We start from the raw sequence: 18,982 nt of genomic DNA on the forward strand, positions 1-18,982 counted from the left end.
GCACTATGGCTATTATGGAATAACAGATTAACTGTGACACAAGCATAAAGAGGAGAGGGGAGATGAGCAGAGATCAGTGCGGGGAGAGGGGAAGTGGCGCAGATGGAGGGGAAGGGGAGCAGAGGTGAGGACTGGAGGGCATAAGAGGGGCAGCAAATCAGGTTGAGGAAATTGTGTGGCCAATGGAGCAAGGTTAGTTTGCCATTCATTGCATCCCTTAATCCATTTTAATTGAATAGATAAGCAAAGTCATTTTGCTCGATAAACTCCTGCTGTGTCATCAAACACCTCCATCCTCACCCTGCCCTCCATCACTTTCTTATGCTTTTCTTTCACTCGTTGCACAGTCATCCTCTCTCCCTACCTGGCCCGCATTTATCATGTGTATGGTTTTACTATGAATAAATCAAAAGTTAAATTGCACTTGTAAACACTCATTCTGATGTGTGCTTTTCTTCTTCTTATCTGGCTTATTCACGCCAGATGTGTGAGGTTTCCACAGGAGACAGAACAATGAGTGCCAAGGATAATCACAGGAAAAGGCTCAGAAGTCTATTTTTTACACTTTACTGTTCCTGTCAACATGTCTGCATAGTACACACTACCCATCTGGTGCTTCACAATTAAAGAGACAATAAGAATTATTTTCTGGCACGTAATGTCCCAGGTCTGGAGGAGAACATGCAGAAAAATAAAAGAGGGCTTCAAAAAGCCTGATTACGCAGTTAACTGTTAACTTTTTTGGAGTTATCTGGATGAGTACCTCTGCCTGTTGCAGACAGTACTCCAGAGATTCCATAAAAGTGGAAGCGTGAAAGACAGGCTTTCTCTCTCTCTCAAATTCACACACACGCACACTAGTTGCGCTATCCATGTTCGTGTTAGTCTCCTGGTGATCACAGCAGCCTGCTTCTGGTAATTAGTACTACACCCCTGTCGATTGGACTGAACACAGCTTGCTGTAAGCTCCTTGGCCCCCTAAGGCCGGTGAAGATGCCTGCAGTGGAGAAGTGATGTGTAGCGCCATGGTGGGAAGGCATTATGTGTAACACCATAGGGGGAAGGCGTAATGTGTAACACCAGAGTGCCCTCATTGTGAGCCCCACTGGGCTAACAGCCCTTACTGCCTTGTCTCACAGAATTAGGACATAACCATAACTCTGCACTGATTGGCTTTTTATTTCTCGCTTTTCATCTGTGTCTTGTGTCTATTCACACAGCAAATACCTTTACAATGCAAATAGAAGATGTGATTGATGGGATTAGAGGGAAATCTCCGCAGAAAAGTGAAGCCACTAGTTGAAATACCTTTACAAATAACTCTTTTGTGCCTGCTTTTTGGTGGCAGGCATACACCTTTAAAACAAGGGTACGCGAGGGTGTAGTAGATGCTTGCATAAAGTACATATTAAAATATTCAATAGGCTGCTGAGTCTGCCATTAAGGGTGTTGACACATTTCTTGACCTTTTTGGAGAGTCATACCAGCCATGATGCTTTCTCTTCAGTATTTTAATAAGGTTCCAACATGGTTGATTGCAGAATGAATGTTTTGGAGACACAAGCGAAGACATGACCTGCCTCTGATTGGTTGATCGGGTTGTTAGGTTTAGGCATTAGGAGTGAGATTGTTTAGGGTAAGAATATCAGGATAAGCTAATCAGAGGCAGAGTAGTGTGGGTCATGCCTTAACCCGTCCCTCCATCCATTCTTCACTTTTATATTTGGAAAAATACAGTAACGCAGAGAATTCATTCTAGTATATTGTAGTTTAAACCTGCAACATTAAGTTTATAGCCTGATAATCACACTGATTTGCCATTTAGTTTCACTTCATTCATTTATATTTGTATCACTGAGCTAATCTGAGATGCTGCTGTCTGGAAACAGGCTTCTAGGTTTACTGTCTGTACTAATGCAAATCTTTTACAAAGCCTTTTAAGTCCACAGTGTATCATAATCCTCGATTATATGTTACAATTGCATAGTAAAACCAACTCAACAATATTGTCTTGATTAGCTTTTAAAATGTTGTCAGTATTGTTTAAGGATAGATGATTAAATGATGCTATCAAATATGTAAAAGTAATTTTTTGTGTGTTATATGACAAAGCTTAAGCACTATTTTAAACTGGCAATGCCTTTATAATTTTATAAATGAATGTTATATATCTGTGTATTCAGTTTATACATGTTTAAGTTTATTATCTTGATGTTTGTCTAACACTGGTACAGTATACTGTATATAACGATCAATACTGAAACATTTAAAAATGGCATTGAATTAAAACATAAAGAATCAGTGTGTGCATTATATATTTCTTTGCTTTTCTTTACTAGTTTTATTTCTTTATAAGGTACCAGCATGCTCTAGTTCTTTTACATTTTTCTAGGGTAGGGACCACAAATGCCTCTTTTTTATTTTTTAAATAAACTCCTGGTTTCTTACATAACTTCTCATTTTAAATATCCATTTTATGCTTTCCATCTCCATCAAACTGTATAACTCATACACATGTTCGCACCATTATAGATGGTGCATATGATGAATAGTATAACATTGTTAGATATAGTGATTGAACCTTTCAGTTAGCAGAATCATGTGAGGAAACGTGAACCAGATAATGGAAAAAGATAAATCTAGGCGGGATGGAGACAAAAGGACAGACAGACACATACAGAAAAAGACATAACGTATGGAAAAAAAAGCAGGAAGCAACAGACATGCTGCACAGAAGAAGAAAGGCAGAAAAATGTTATGTTATGTTTTGTTAGATTATAAGCTAAACTGGTGTCACAGCTCTTTTCTTCCCTCAACAGTGTAATTATGTGTCATTTTGTGAAAGCACAGTTATTAGCTGTGTCATAGTATCTTTAATTAGTACACACCGGGTTGTTAATCTGATTGACAGGACCGACAGATACTGTAGGACACACACACACACACAAATACTGTACACACATAAGTAGCTACCTGCATAAACAACTGTTGAACAACAACATTTGATCAGGTGACGGATGTTAATCACAGAGACTTTTTGAAGTTTCTGTGTATGAGTGTTTACTGTGTGAGTCTATGATGATTTTGTTGCTGTTATACATAATTCATTTACGTGAAATGCACAAGTACATTTTTCATTGATACGCTTTCTTTGATCCTCAGATCCGCAGACAGGGAGGCATCCAGCTGCTGGTGGACCTGCTGGACCACAGGATGAGTGAGGTTCACCGTAGCGCCTGCGGAGCCCTGAGGAACCTGGTGTACGGCAAGGCCAACGATGAGAACAAAGTGGCCTTAAAAAACTGCGGGGGGATTCCTGCATTGGTCCGCCTGCTGAGGAAGACCGGAGATGTGGAAATCAGAGAGCTGGTCACAGGTAATTTAGCTGCGGCAAACTTACACCTCACCTCTCGAGCATGTATTTATCATGGTGTATCTGCAGTTATTCTCCAGCAAGACTCCACTTCTGTGGCCTCAGGAGAAGTTATAATTGTGTGTGTGTGTGTGTGTGTGTGTGTGTGTGTGTGTGTGTGTGTGTGTGTGTGTGTGTGTGTGTGTGTGTGTGTAAATGACTGAATAGAATTTGATATGTGGAAATGCTGCTGTACGCAACACCAAATCTGGGTCAGTTTCAGACAGAGAAGAAAGAAAAAGAAAAATTCAGTTTCTGTCTTTATATATATATATTTTTAGCTTATTTGTTGTTCGATTGTTAAATTTGTTTATCCAATTGTTGTTATACTGTACTTCAGTGAATTTTGTAGGCGACTGTGGGACTGATTACTCCTCTGACATTTTTGAATGATCTAGATTTGAAACATTTAATACTCTGATACATAGTTATGACTCACACATATAGGAGGCATGCACACATTCCAAGAAACAAAAACACACACACACACACACACACTTTTAAATATACATTAGCATCACTGTATTCTAGTTTTGTTTAGCCTTGACAGTGCCAGCAGTTGTTTTGACCAAGTGATTTACTTGTTGGAGAATATGTTTTTTTTATTTTCACTGAAAGAATTATAATAACGTTACTTATTCAGGATGAAGAAACCAAAGCTGTTCATCTTGGGCTCCTTCAGATGCCAAACAATGTAACGTTGCACCTGATGTTTTTTAATCAATTACAGTTCTCCTCAAAAGTCTAATAGGACTCTAAGGCATGCAGAAACATCTGGAAAGAATGCAGATAAAGCAGCGAGGCAGCAAATAATTTATCTTTAAACAGAATTTGTGTTTTGTTATGTGTCCTCTCTTTTCAACTGGTTGATTTGTTATGCAGTATAAGTTTGACTCTGTTTCTTGCGTGGGTGCCTGCATACTGTCACAAAAAATGTGTGTGTGTCCAGCTAGGATTGAAGTCTCTACCAGCAAGTGTGGTGTTTTACAATTACTGGTCAATTTTATTTTGACCTAGAGGGCATGAGCAGTACAAGTTAGCCAGTGCACTGGAGACTCACACATACTGTACTGTACAGCAGGGCACACGCCCACACACACAAACTTAGAGAGGCACATGCAAACACACTCAGATTTACAGTATCTTTTGTGGAGATGCACACAAATCCGTGTAGACAAAAGATGTATGAATTACATTTGAACACCCATCTCAGCAAACATACATTACACAAGCTGGCATAATTGTATCTCCAATCCTCCTGAAATATTTTGCAGAATGCCTCCCACTAAAATGTAATATTCTACTAGATACCCTTTTTGTGCTGCAGCAAACACTAACACATGCACTCTGCACTCTCTGCTTAACACAGACACACTGATGCTCACGCACATACACCACCTCAAGCATATATATAATCTAAATGTGCAGCTACAGTTATTTCCCAGCATGACATTGGTTCTACAGCCTCAGGACAGGTAATAATGATGAGTGTGTGTGTGTGTGTGTGTGTGTGTGTGTGTGTGTGTGTGTGTGTGTGTGTGTGTGTGTGTGTGTGTGTGTGTGTGTGTGTGTGTGTGTGTGTGTGTGTGTGTGTGTGTGTGTGTGTGTGGGTGGGTGTGTGCATACAGTATGTGCCACAGGATTCAGTCTATAAAGGTTAAAACCCCTAATACTAATGATATTCAGCACATCATTATGAGTGTCTTAAGCTGTTTTCGCATATGAACTCCAGACTATGTCCGACGAATCAGGTCCTGACAAAGTCTAAAGTTTCCCTTTCTCACATGTAGCACACATCAGGAGATTGTCCATCTCAGACGCATTCTTACTGGAAATACTCTGTTTGGTTTAGACGAGGGGTGGCGCCTGGGTAGAGTGAGCCGGTTCGTAATTTAGTCATGAACAACCTTGTCTGGATTTCAGCATCCGCCCTTAGCGACAGAAGTTCTCGAATCTCGTCATCTCTCCAGTTAGACATTTTCGTTGCAGTCTCTGTGTGAATCACCCTCTTTCTTAACCCTCTCATTTTGCCCCCCTGGCTGCACGAGCCGATAGAAATGCATCGCACACCTCACTTGCTGTGAAATCTCATACTTTGGGTTCAATTGAAGATTGCACAGACTTCGTACTAGGGAGCTGGCAGAGTAAACACAGTTTGATATCTGATCCAACTTATTCCCACATACAGCTCTGCCGGGTAATGTCTACAGTAGATGATTTCCGCTTTGCATTGCATGTGTGAAAGGGGCTCCAGATGCACACAAGGGGTACAGTTTGCTACGATTCAAATGAAGTGGGTGAGCTGTGACCTGTGATAGGACGGGACCTGAATGCTAGCAGCATAGCAGATGTTCCAATGGCCAGTTCTCCCTGGTATGTTAAAGCATGTACTGTGGCTCCCTGAACAGGACAGAACTCCTCATTTGTCATCTAATTTCTCCTATTTTTCATCTCTTCTCAACCTATGTTCTTATGTAATTCCCTCTCCTCAGACCTTTCTTCTCTCCTTTATCCGTATGCATGCCCGGCCTTCTATGGGGTTCAGTGTCTTGCATCACATTAAGCTGGAACTGTATGTATCTGCACTTGAATCACCATTGTTTCTCTCTCAAAGCCCTCTTTGTTGCAATAGGTTAGTCCTGAGATAAGAGAGACATGTTCACACTCGTACAAGAGGATTGGCCATTCCCAAAGAAAAAATGTATAATCACGCTCATTCGCTCATGCACACACAGACATCAATTCAAACAGACAAACAGAAACACACAAAACCACACATGCACACAAGGAATACTGAGATAAAGTCGGTGGGGCCCCCTCATGTTCAATTTGACTTCTGACCCCATTTTTCCTCAGTGGAACAAAGCTTTTCTTCAAGCACACATACACACACACATGCCACCACACACACACACACACACACACACACACACACACACACACACACTAAAACATCCATCCCTGGACGCATCCCCAAAGGTCTCTCGCTCTCTGAATAGAAGGGAACACGGCAGATGACAGGCAGCAAGCCAGCGAGGAGTTTTGTCTCTTTCTTAACAGAGCGCTCAAAACCGATAACACCACACTGGAGAATGCTGGAGACACACAAAAATGTAGGATGTAGGAGAGGAAGGATGGAAGGAAGTGGTTCTATTCTACATTTTCACTATTATTGACACCACTATTCAGTATAAGGCAGGCATGGATTGGCCATCGGGAGTACCGGGAGATTTGCCTGTGGGCCGCTCTTTTGTGTGTGCTGCATGTGCTGCATGTGCTGCATGTGCTGCGTGTGCTACGTGTGCTGCGTGTGCTGCGTGTGCTGCGTGTGCTGCGTGCCGGTCGAAAGCTTTTTTATTTTATTTTTTGATCGGCCCGTAGAGAGAAGAGAGATCATATGATTGACCCACTTGTGTGTCTTTCATGTGAACACTGGCCATTCACATCCTTGGTCCTTGCCCACTGGTTTGTCTCTCATTTGAACACTGGCCAATCACATCCTACTATGGCCGACCTCCATCCTACCATAGAGATAGAGCGCATTTAATCCCCCATCTCACCAGTGAGGAAAACAACTCCACAAAGTGCCTGTAGCTAGCTAAAAACACGAGATTTAAGCATGTCACGTGATTATTTTAGCACCCTTTGTCTACCAGAAAGGACAAGTTAGCTGTAAGTAAGTTAATGTTAGTTATGCAAACATAATACTAGCTTTCTGATTTATCCACATTCCACTATTTACAAGTTGCATACTGTGTGCAAAATGCAGCTTTAGCTTATCTTACAGACTTATCACTTGTTTACCATACGAGACATCTTGATGACACCCATGCTCCATCCTCAACCTTTAGCCATCTAGCCATTAGGAGCCAGGCAGACTTTTTGCATCAGTGAGTACACTATCATACTAGCTTACTTACCACTCAGCTAAGTGGCAGTATTAAGGGTTGGTAATGTGTTGTAGGAGAGTGCAAGGACAGGTGGTGTCTGGCTGATTGTGGTGGGCTGGTCTGGGTCTAAAAAGTTTAAAGTTTTTTGTACCCCAGTCCAGCCCTGGTATAAGGTTGGAGTGAGATTTGAAATGTTGAGCAGAACCAGGAAGGATGGAAAGAAAGCAAGCTGTTATTTTCCTCGTGGTGAAAATGGTGAAATACGATTGGAAGAAAGAGAATGAGGAAGAGAGGGAAGAATGAACGACAAATGGGAGAACGGTGATTAGTAGGAAAGGATATAGATGGGTAGGAGAACTGACTAAACGAGGGAAGGAAAGAAGATAGGAAGGGAAAGAATAAGGAAGTTTTGTTATTATTCCAGATAAAGATGCAAGAATGTGCACTAATTACAATTCACAGACAGCATTCACCGAGCATTTAGTGTTGACACTAAGCTATACGTGTCATTGATGGCAGTCACCAGACTTCGCCTATAGGGACATTCTGGCACCTTGAAGAATATCACCACAGTGCTGGAGAGACTAAGAGATTAAAAACACAGCTTGGAGATGGAGTGTGCGTGTGTCTGTGTGCGGTCTGTAAGCAGTTTAACGAATGAATACATTGCACTGCAAGTCATACTGCATAATTTTTTTATAAATAGTAATCTTGCACAAAAACACACACACACAAACACATACATATATATACACACACACACACACACACTGTGAAATTCTGTCTTCCCTCTCTCTGTTCCCTGACTCTTCCTGTCTTTGCCCTTCTCTGTCTTGCTCTCTCCTGCTGCTGGCTAAGTGAATCAGTGTCATGCATGACTCTACCCTGTTGTCTGTCTACTCTGGTGCTTAGCATTGAACTCCACATTTCAATTGCTTTCATGCCAGTACAACTATATTTTGAAGTCTATCTTCATTTGCCTTGTGGAACACCCTGCTGGAGCTCTAATTCGCCACTTGAAACTGTTGCGTAATTACTCTGTAATTCAACTAGGCATGTTTTAAGTGTTTTTTTCTTATAAATAGAGACAATGAGTACAATGAGTTCAAATTACTTTTTATGCTGCATTGGCCATTGACACCCTTTTAATTAAATGCGTCCATTTTGCCAAGAATTTGTGCACAGTAATACAATGCTTGTGTTCAAATTATTTTTCATTGTATTGGCATAAACCTTAGAAAATGACCTGTAACTACACACATGATATAAATGCCAAACTTAATGTTTACAGGTGAAAACCGGAGGTAGCTCTGCAGTTGTCTGGGAACCAGACAAATCTGCATGCTCATGTTTTCATATTCTATGCTAATATTCTAATAAAACCGTTATGTTAGTGCCCTATGACCAAAAGGCATTGCCATTGGCAAAAAGACTGGAGAATTAGTCCCCGGGGGACTGTGGCTGCCCACTGCTCTCATGTAGGCCTATAGGATGGGTTAAATGCAGACGACAAATTTCATTCTCTGTGAATGACAATAAAGGCACCTTTAACTTTAACCTTTATTGATGCCACACCACCACAGCTCATCTCTGCACACTGTTGTATGTTTACAATTGTCCGTCGCTCAGCGCTACGCCACATATTTTGTTGCTGTAATTGTTTGTAGGTCTATCTATAGATCTATCCAATTGCGTTCAGAGGTTTTTTGGTCTATGCCCGTTGATAACACCCCTTGGAAATCCAAAATAAACTGAGAGGTTCCAGCCTAATTTGTTTTTGTGATTTGGACATGATGTCAAGCTAGTTCTGTAATACAATAGACAGACACAAGTCAGATTAAAAACAGGTCTCCAAATACAGGGGATTACAGTTAGCTGATTTTGATGGTGGTTGTTTCTTCTTCTGGCCTCATTGCCTTGGTAGTAAAGCAATTTCCAGCATGCGCCAACTATTTCTACAATAATGGGTATGAGTTGGTTTGGCCACAGTTTTGAGAATACCAATGTGACCAATACATTTTCCTTTAGGGGAGAATAATCTTGGTGGCGAAAAGTAGTTGAAAGATTATTGGTTGGACTTGCTAGAAAATGATGAAGTAACATTCTCCCCTCCTCTGACATCTAGAGTCCAAGTGCTGTTGGACTGAACCTATAAATGCTTTGGACTGCAGTTGTTAAAGGGGAGCTCCCAGATGAGTGTGTGAATGTGTAGAACCTCCTTTCTCAGGCCAGTGCTGTAAATACTATATCAATGTTTAAAAAAAAAATGAAAGAGCATAATAAAAGAAAAAACGTGTTAGCTCCTCTGCAGTGATATTTAGCAAGAAGGCATTGGCTCTGTTGCCAAATTACATTCCTCTCAGAGCTTGACCTTCATTACTAATTTGTGGCTAAATGATTTGAAAGCAAGCAAATGGCAGTTGGTGAGGTTCATCAGGGGCAGTGGTGCATACTCAAATTACATCAATAGACACAATCTTCAACTGCTGCATGGACTCAAAACAAGTGGTTGTGCTAGAGTCATATCAAATCAGCCTCCTCATTACTGCCTCTGTGTTGTCAGCTTTGTCAAAGCACTTCCCTCTTCTCTGCGATTAAAGATGCTGTTTAGGTCCTGGGAAATGAAATAGCGCATACTTTTCTTTTTTCTTTTTTTTTTTGGTGCCCGGAAAAACCTTCCCTCAACAATTTACCCTATCTCCCTGTCGGTTCAGAAGTTTAAATATAGACGAGCTTTATTGGCTTCCCGGGTCTCAGTGTGCGGTAGTTAGAACGAAGTCAAGGCTTCCGGGCCTGTCAGTCAAAGTCTGGTCGATGCAGAGGCTTTGGGTGTCAATAGGAGATGCTATCCTTACTCATGGGCTCACCTTGAGGCAGTGAACCATGGCATAACCCTGCTGCAGCTGCTGCTGCCTCCTCTGAAATGCTTGTCGGGCTGAGAAACAACTGCTGAGGGAAAGCCCTGTGTTCAAAATGTGGGCATTTGTGCAAATATCGTCAATGTATAACTGTTGTTTAATATATATATTTTTTTTAACTAGAGACAAATGTACATTTTGCCTAATGTCTTAAAGTGCTTATTGATATTCTATATATTGCAGAGCAATGTTTGCATGGAGAGAGACTTAAGTCCTAAACGCATCACAAAGCAGAACAAGTTTGGGTGTATTTAGTAGAGACCAACACTTTTTGCTTATGCAAGCAGCAACAAAGCAACATACTGTAGTGAAATAGTATTGCTGCCATCTTTTACTGGGAAATTATTTACTTTGCCTTCTGTTACTTTAAGGCATGAATCCCTGCTCTGTGTAGATGTCCAAATACCCATGTCTCTGCTACTGTTATAGTATTTGCTAAAGCTATTTTTATTCAAGCCAAAGCTTGTAACCTTCTTTCAAAAAAGCTTGAGGACAGAGCTCCATCACAGTCATTATGGTGATACCTGTGGGGAAACAGGATGTCTTCACCAGGATTACTTTTTTGCTGCTGCTGCTGCTACTGTGCTGTAAAATTGTTAGTTGTCCTGCATTTTCACTGTGGGAGGCCCTGGTGGGGGAAAAAAACAAAACAGTATAAACAGTGACAGTTCACCCACAATACAGACTTGATCTAGGGCCCTATTTTAACGATCTGAAACGCAAGTATCAAACATGAAACGCAAGTAGCTTTGTGGGCGGATCTCGGGCGCTGTCGCTATTATACCGGCGGGATAAATGAGTCTTGCGCCTGACGCAAATCTTAAATGGGTTGGTCTGAAATAGCTAGGTGTGGTTTGGGCATAACGTGCAATAAACCAATCAGAGCGTCATCACACATTCCCTTTAAGAGCAGGCGCACTTGTTTCATGGCGGATTGCTATTATGACGGCGAATTTGTTTTTTGTGTTATCTGCAGGACAACGAACGGGAAAAGACACGGATAATGTGTTGTTTTTTTATACATAGGCCTATTTATGAATAATTTTAAACATGTTATGTCTGTGCATGTTTCTTGGCAGAGGCATTTGTCCACAATAAACAGTTTATTATCATTGAAATATATTCAGTGAACCAAAGTCGCCTCCATCAAACGTCAGTTGTCAACAACGCGCCACCAACTGGGGAACTCGGTTATCAAAATCCAGCCCGAGTTTCCCACCTCTGATTCCCACAGGAAGTTACGTGAATGGTGACGTTTTCACTCGGAAAAACGTTTTTCCGATGTCCATGAACGCACGGAGTCCGCTGTGCGTCGGGTGCAAAATAGGAACGATACATGCATCGGTGTACAAAGGCAATTGCGCTGAGTGCAAGATAGGGCCCGTAGTCTAACAAATGTTTTTTTTACAAACAGACTGCAGGATGGAAAGCTGTAGGTCCTTGGGGTCAAGTCAGCAATTGTTAACATGCTGTCAGCTATAAATGTTATCCAAAATGTTATCCTTTCTTCTTTTTTCCTTCATAGATTTTTTTAGACACAATAGCTATGTTATTTGTCATCTCTGGCTTTACTCATCACCAGGTTCTGACCCCGCGGCTAACTGAGTCGCACAGATGAAGGCTGTTTAATAAAACATCGCCACTTGAATCCTAACAGGCCCCATCGCCCGTTACAAGTCACACTCTCATTTATTCATGAATTCATGCAATCATCTCCCCATTTCCCCAAACAACTCAGCTCCTAGGAAACTGTCCGTTAAGCGTCTGAGGGGGACATGTCAGAGGAGGGAGAGAGTCGGGAATAAAGCACAGACACACGCACGCACACTGACACACACACACACGCACGCACACTGGCACACACACACACACACACGCGCCACACACACACACACACACACACACACACAAAGGCTCCAGCTTGATGGCATGTGTCTGTTGGCCACCTGACTCATAAGGACACTGGGCTTAGCGAAGCATTACAGATCTATGTTTTCTAGAGCAGTGTGTGTGTGTGTGTGTGTGTGTGTGTGTGTGTGTGTGTGTGTGTGTGTGTGTGTGTGTGTGTGTGTGTGTCAACCTTGCATTTGGCCAATGTTAGACAGTGGCAGACACAATGTCCTTGCCCCAGAAAACACTGGAATCTATTCCTTCATGTCTCCTCCTTCTGCTCAATCTTTGTCCCCATCTCTGTCTGCAAAAACAAAACATTAACATCATAACACCACCCTCTCACATCCTCAGTGGGTGCTGTTTTCCCATGTGTTTTAAATCTTGTATGAAGCCCAAGAAAGGCAGCTGAGTGTCTTTTTTACGAGCCAGCAGACAGGTTATTGTCATCAGAGACAACACTTTTTTTTTTAACATGATTGCAATCACACACAGACGACACTCATCTTGAGAAATAGGCCAACACAGGAAGAAAGAGAGAAACGGAGAGAAAGACAGAAAGGGATGTTTGAAAGCACGAAGGTTTATAAATGAAGTGTTTTGCCCAATATGTGCGCAACCGAGTGTATATCTGTGTGTTTGTGGATGTTTGACCTTTTGCCTAGGTTTGAAAAGAGTCCATGAAAGGAGAGAGATTGTATAGAATGAGAAAGTCTCGAGATATGAAACAAGGGAAAGTGAAAGCAAATGTTGTCTTGATGCTCCCACACACACACAAACACACACAAGCACACACATACAGCCCTTAGTGTGAGCACTTGATTGCTGCCAAACAGCATGCAAGGTCATCGCCTTATTATCACCCTCCTCTTCTTGTCCTCTCACGCTCTCTCTCTCTCTCTCTCTCTCTCACACACACACACACACACACACACACACACACACACACACACACACACATTGTCGCCCTTCTTTTTCTCTTTTCAACTTTCACCACACTTTCCCCACACTTTCAGTTTTACACTTGGTTAGACTTGTTTTTTTTCTCCTACATATAGATATTCTTCTCTCCCTTTTTGACTACCATTCATTTTCTCTGCCTCTGGATTCCTCTTTTACAGTTTTTCTCACATCTGTACATGTACAATTGTGCATGTTTACCTTCCACATAAGAGTTACCCGTAAAAAGTGGAGATGTCTTGGATATTTATACATTTATTTGAGGATAACAACTTTAATTAGCCTCTCTGCTCGTTAACATTTCATTGTGTTTTTTCTGTAGTCTGTCAATGCTGTCATTCCCATCTTGTTTGGTAACCTTTTTGTTCCTCCCTCTGTGACATCTGCTATTCTTTAAAGTTATTCCCTCTTTCTCATTGTTTTCTCCATCTTTTTCTTGGCCTAACTTTCCTCCCATCCCTTTGTGTGTCATTTGTAGATTGTCATTATGACTGACACCAGTGCAGTATACTGTAAGGCATCAAGACTGGCGTTGCTGTTGGCTACGCAAAACTGGCTGCTAGTCAACACCCAGTGCCTCCACGACAGACAGTGTACAGTGTTTTTGTGAAGTGAGGCTTAATTCATATCCGTTATTAGTTACACAATCTCTCCTGGCCCTTTTCTTCATCTCCATCTTCTTAGTGGAATACATTTTCTTTTGTTTCTTCGATATGCCTGACTTTAATTGAGCAATTTCTGTAGTATTATATTCATTGTACGCTGCAGGTATTTCTTAATACTTTGTTGATTTGTCACTAAACCAAAAATTCTCTTTTATTTGCCCCTTTACACAGGCAGGTCAGAAGTCAGGTTTAGCTAACAGAGCTGCCTCGCTGGAGCTTTTGGGAATTCAGTGTCTTGTTCAACTTCAGTATTGCTGTCGTTTCAGATGTCAGACAATATTTATAATCTCTGCTGTGCACTTCCCTGCCACCCTTATGTTTAATTTACATTCACATCTACAAGAAATTAGATTGTGCACGTTGTACTGTGGAATAAACAGAACGTCGTTCATCCAGCTGACAGCTTCTGTGGACCCGGTAAATTGCGTACAGATCACATAGTGTCTCTAGAGTTGTGACCATCTCCTATTTGTGTGGTAACTGTGCAAATGAATGACATCTGTCATCAGGGACCTGCGTCATCTGGAGTCTGACAACAAATACGTGAGAGATGGTGACGTTCAACACAGCGGCCTTTTATAGTTTGTCATATAAAAAAAACCTGTTGCATGCCTCCTCCGTCATCTCAATCTGTTGCTGTCTCCCTGACCCATCACTCAGCTCCTCCAGCTCTCTTTCCCTCTCATTTGTTTCTAATTCTTTGTCTTTCATCTCTGTCACCCTCTGTTTCCCACATTTCTTATCTTATTGTTTGTTTGTTTGTTACTATATCTACTGTATCTCTTGCTCGGTCAGTGGAAGAATTGTGTGTGTGTGTGTGTGTGTGTGTGTGTGTGTGTGTGTGTGTGTGTGTGTGTGTGTGTGTGTGTGTGTGTGTGTGTGTGTGTGTGTTACAGCTGACCAACAAGGCTCGTGCTTCTGGCATCTGGTATTCCATCTGACAAGAAGAAGGAAAGTGTGCGTGCGTGTGTGGTGTGTGTGTGTGTGTGTGTGTGTGTGTACCCATACTGTAAGTGTTACTGTAGCATGCATGGGGGTTTATTAGTGTACAGTACTTTTGTCCTTGCAGGTGATGAAAGTTTCCTTGTGTACATACAAACTTGCAAGTTTCTCTGCCAACTCGTGGATGTGTGCATACATCGACTGTATATCTCTGCATATGCTTAGGGTGTGTGTGTGTGTGTGTGTGTGTGTTTATGTGTGTGTGTGTGTGTGTGTGTGTATGTGTGTGCGTGTCTCTCCACCGTACAGCGTGTGATAAATGATGCATTGGTTGGACAGTTGGCTTTCCGCCTGGAACGAAAAACTAATTAATTTCCTGAGATATCACAAGTATTAGGTAGATTGTAGAGTTGGATTCCAGAACTAAAGAAGGGGTGGCATTCTCAAAAGTGATAATTTTGAGTAATGTTTGTCCCGCATTGCTAGTCCTAAAATACCTCCACACTTTATTTGTGATGTTCCAGTGCAACAGAAAGGTCTGGTTGAGATCAGTATCATTATGCAGAAGGGTCATTTGTGTTTCAGTGCAGCAGATTAGATCGTGCAGATATATGCAGAAGGTTAAAAAAAAGTCTTTGGGTTGTTTTGATTTCTTAAACCTGAAATCAGGACAGTGCTTAAACTGCTCTGACCTTACAAAATATAACCAAATGTATTTCCTGTGACATCACTGAGAGATTAATGGAACCATTTGCTTTGAAATTTCTCAAAATATAAGATTATGAATGTCATGGAAAGTTGACAGAGGGAATAAAGAGGAGAAAAAGCAAATTGAAAAAAGAGCGCTGTCCTCACTTAGATGTGCGCGGAGCACACAGAGTTGACAGAAGCCTTAATAGAAAGATTGTTAAGGAATGAATCACACTGTGCACTGTAGCAAAAGAAAAGAGAGACATCTATCTTGTAGTTCAGCTAAATTTGTTTAACTGATTTTCAATGAGGAACCCAAACCTATCAAATCATCATCATTCATATTGTATACATTATTTAATATAGTCATAAAATGAAGCAGCATTCTGGTTTACCTACATCATTAGCCATTGCAGCCAGGACGTTCAAAATGTTACACAGCAGAAATTCTGAGTTGGTGATTTTTAGTACATGCTGTATGTTTTTCTTATGAGTTTACATGCTTAATAGTTATGTTGCCAGAACAAACAAAGATTATACGCTTTTATTCTTTATGAAAAACTTTATTTGGAAAAGGTTTGTTGTATTTTTTTTCATTATTGCAAATAGCAGACACGTGCATTTCAATGTGCCATTAATTACTTTGTTTTCTCTATAAAACTTGCTTACAAAAAATGCTAAAATAAACTACTTTGTTAATGTGTTTTTCTTTCTGCGTGTGTGCAGGTGTGCTGTGGAACCTGTCGTCGTGTGATGCTCTGAAGATGCCAATCATCCAGGACGCCCTGGCCGTTCTGACCAATAGCGTCATCATACCCCACTCTAACTGGGACTCCTCCCCCAATCACCATGACGACCGAAAGCTCCATCTTCATACCTCCCAGGTGCTGCGCAATGCTACAGGCTGCCTCAGGTAAAAGCAGAACATGCACACACACACGCACGCACGCACGCACACACACATACACACACACACACACACACAGACACACACACACAATTCTGTCAGTCATATGCACTTTTTTTCTTCCTCTCTATTTTCCTTAATCTTACTGTCATTTATAAGAATACAACAGTGTGACATAAACACACACTGAATGTGTTTCCACTTTCTTTGTGTTCTTGTTTCTTTGTTGCTGAGATTTACCGTAATGAGACCATTTTATTGTGTGTGTGAATGGATGTTGCCTCTTTGGAATGTTTTCTGCTGTGTGATTAGAGATGCATATATTCACAAACTATAAACACTGCTCTGTGCACAGTTTCTCTCTGCTTCTCACTCATTTTCTCTCTCTCTCTCTCTCTCTCTCTCTCTCTCTCTCTCTCTCTGTCTCACACACACACTAATTTGTGCTGGTAACCATAGCAACAACTCCTCCAATTGTATGAGTCCTTTGTGTGTCAAGACTTTCTTTTTGGTGCATTGTGCTGATGAACTATGCTCCTTAGTTGTTAAAGCTTGAAATATTGAAGGACAACGTACAGTTTTGTATTCTCAGTTACTTTATTTAACTTGTCAGAAGTCGGAGAAGTTCAAGCATCACTGATCAACTATGCACAGTTGAATTCATCAAATGGAAAGTATTTTACAGTGCCATTACAATAGGCCAGTTATGATGTGTCAGGCATTTGATTTAGTTTTAGTGTTAGTGTGTCCATCTCTTACTTTACGTAACACAATTGCTCATGCTACATACAGCTACTCCTCATTTTCTTTCAGCCATCTTGCAGTGAAACTACTAATTTGAATGGCATGCATAACTCAAAAGATTGTGGTTGTTTGACTTTTCAATCTTGGAATGTTCAACTTTTGTACATAACAAAATCCCCTGCACAAACACACTACTATAGTTGTGATTTTAAACTTTGGCTGCGTGTATTTCACTTGTCTGTCCTTAGAACAGAAAAGGAGCTCTGGCTCTTGATTCCATACAACAACTTGTGTTCGTCTATGTACACACACTCTCACACCAACTCCACAGAGGGCTGAAACGGTTTAGAAAAAAAACTCCATGTCCACTTGGCTGTCTCTCTTTGAGCTGTGTACTCAATCAACCACCAGCAGCCTCTGGATTAAACCTCACCTCACTCGCTTTGCAGGGCTTCTCTCAAGCTGTTTGGAATGCTTATCTCCAGCTATTGAATGTCTCTCAAACACATTTCAAAGCCATTCGGAAGATGTTACAAACAGGTTTTTGTATGCATTCATTGTGTGCGTAAGGTGCTACATTGTGTTTATGCAATCAACATACCAAAGCAAAGGCTCCAGTTGCTCTGGTAATTGTTCCATTTGTGATCACTTTGAATATCAATACCCGCTTGCATATATGTGGTTTTCCCAAATATCCAAAACGTGTAATTATAAATATTTGCAAGCTTCTAGTTGTGAATGCTTTTCAGTCAGATTTCCCTGACTGCTGCCTGCCAGTCAGTGGGAGACACAGAGCCTTTTTTTCTTTAAAGGCATTTATCTGTATTCAACTCTGTTCATTTAAACAGTACAAATATCTTAAACATTATAGCAACATAGCTCTTGTACTTCTGTATTTCTGCTGTACCTCAGAGAACCTACCGTATTGTGAAGTACACCACTTTGATATCTATACTAAATTTTAACCGCAGCTTGCAGTACCAGGTGTATTGGTTGCATGCAATTAAATAAGCGTTTGGAAGGTAAAATCCAGTGTATTTTTTTGTAATAAACCTCTCCGGCTTTTGTTTGTCAGCATTCTAATGGAACAGCACAGGAACTGCCATGGGGGCCTGTGGTACAGGACAATGATTATATGCAATAACTCAATATCGCAAAAACCTGTACAAATCTAATCCAGTCCACTAATAGCTTTTCATTTGCAATAAGTATTACATTGGGGAAAGTTGTAATGTTGTTGTTTTCTACTGGGGGGTGTCAGAGTTGGAGCAGTGCTGATATAGCTGTATTTTGTAGGCTGATTTGCATTCTTGCATTTGCGTTTGGGTTGTATTATATTGGAAGGAATATTGGCAACCATTATTAAATGCATGAGAAAATGATGGTGTATATAACAATATATAGGTGATTGTGATTATGATGTTATTCGTCTGTGTAATATGCTGTATCTATAAAATGTATTCTCATTTGCAGTTATATACTTAAGCTACAATATTTGAGAATGTGAAATAAACACATTAATAGAATTGTCTTTGAATGTTCTTGCTATTTATGGCCAAATTAGCTGAAGTTTTTCTTCAGTATGTGTTGGCACGTACATATGGTGCATGTCTAAGACTTAGTCATACCTACAGTAAGTATTTGCCATCTTTTGGCAATTGCTAAGTGTCAGTCATGACACAAGAAAAGAGGAGGGGCGACCTCTAGCTCACCCAGTAAGAGCGTGCGCCCCATGTAGGCTGAGGACTTTTCAGCGGCCAGGGTTAGAATCCGACCTGCAGCCATTTGATGCGTGTCATCCCCCCCATCTCTCTCCCACCATTCCTGTCTGTCTATCCTGATTAGTTCACCCAAAATCACAAGATAACACACTTTTACCATCTACGCTCTCTTGGTATGATGAACACTGGAAAGAGCTTCCTTTTGAGCTCCTTGAGCTTTTAATTATTTGCATGTCACAAACT

At 41.0% G+C, this 18,982-nt stretch overlaps 1 protein-coding gene across 4 annotated transcripts in view; it reads left to right on the forward strand.

Annotated features, from left to right (window-relative positions):
- ctnnd2a (catenin (cadherin-associated protein), delta 2a) overlaps window positions 1–18,982 on the forward strand; it is a 283,909-nt gene that overhangs the window by 200,759 nt on the left and 64,168 nt on the right. For all 4 annotated transcript variants that reach the window (XM_039790447.1, XM_039790449.1, XM_039790450.1 and 1 more), the window contains exons 14-15: window positions 3,163–3,376; window positions 16,094–16,280. In XM_039790447.1, coding sequence (XP_039646381.1) covers window positions 3,163–3,376; window positions 16,094–16,280 — 401 coding nt within the window. The remainder of the gene's footprint in view (window positions 1–3,162; window positions 3,377–16,093; window positions 16,281–18,982) is intronic.

The sequence above is a fragment of the Perca fluviatilis genome, chromosome 22 (assembly GCF_010015445.1).
Source record: "Perca fluviatilis chromosome 22, GENO_Pfluv_1.0, whole genome shotgun sequence".
Taxonomy (NCBI): Eukaryota; Metazoa; Chordata; class Actinopteri; order Perciformes; family Percidae; genus Perca; species Perca fluviatilis.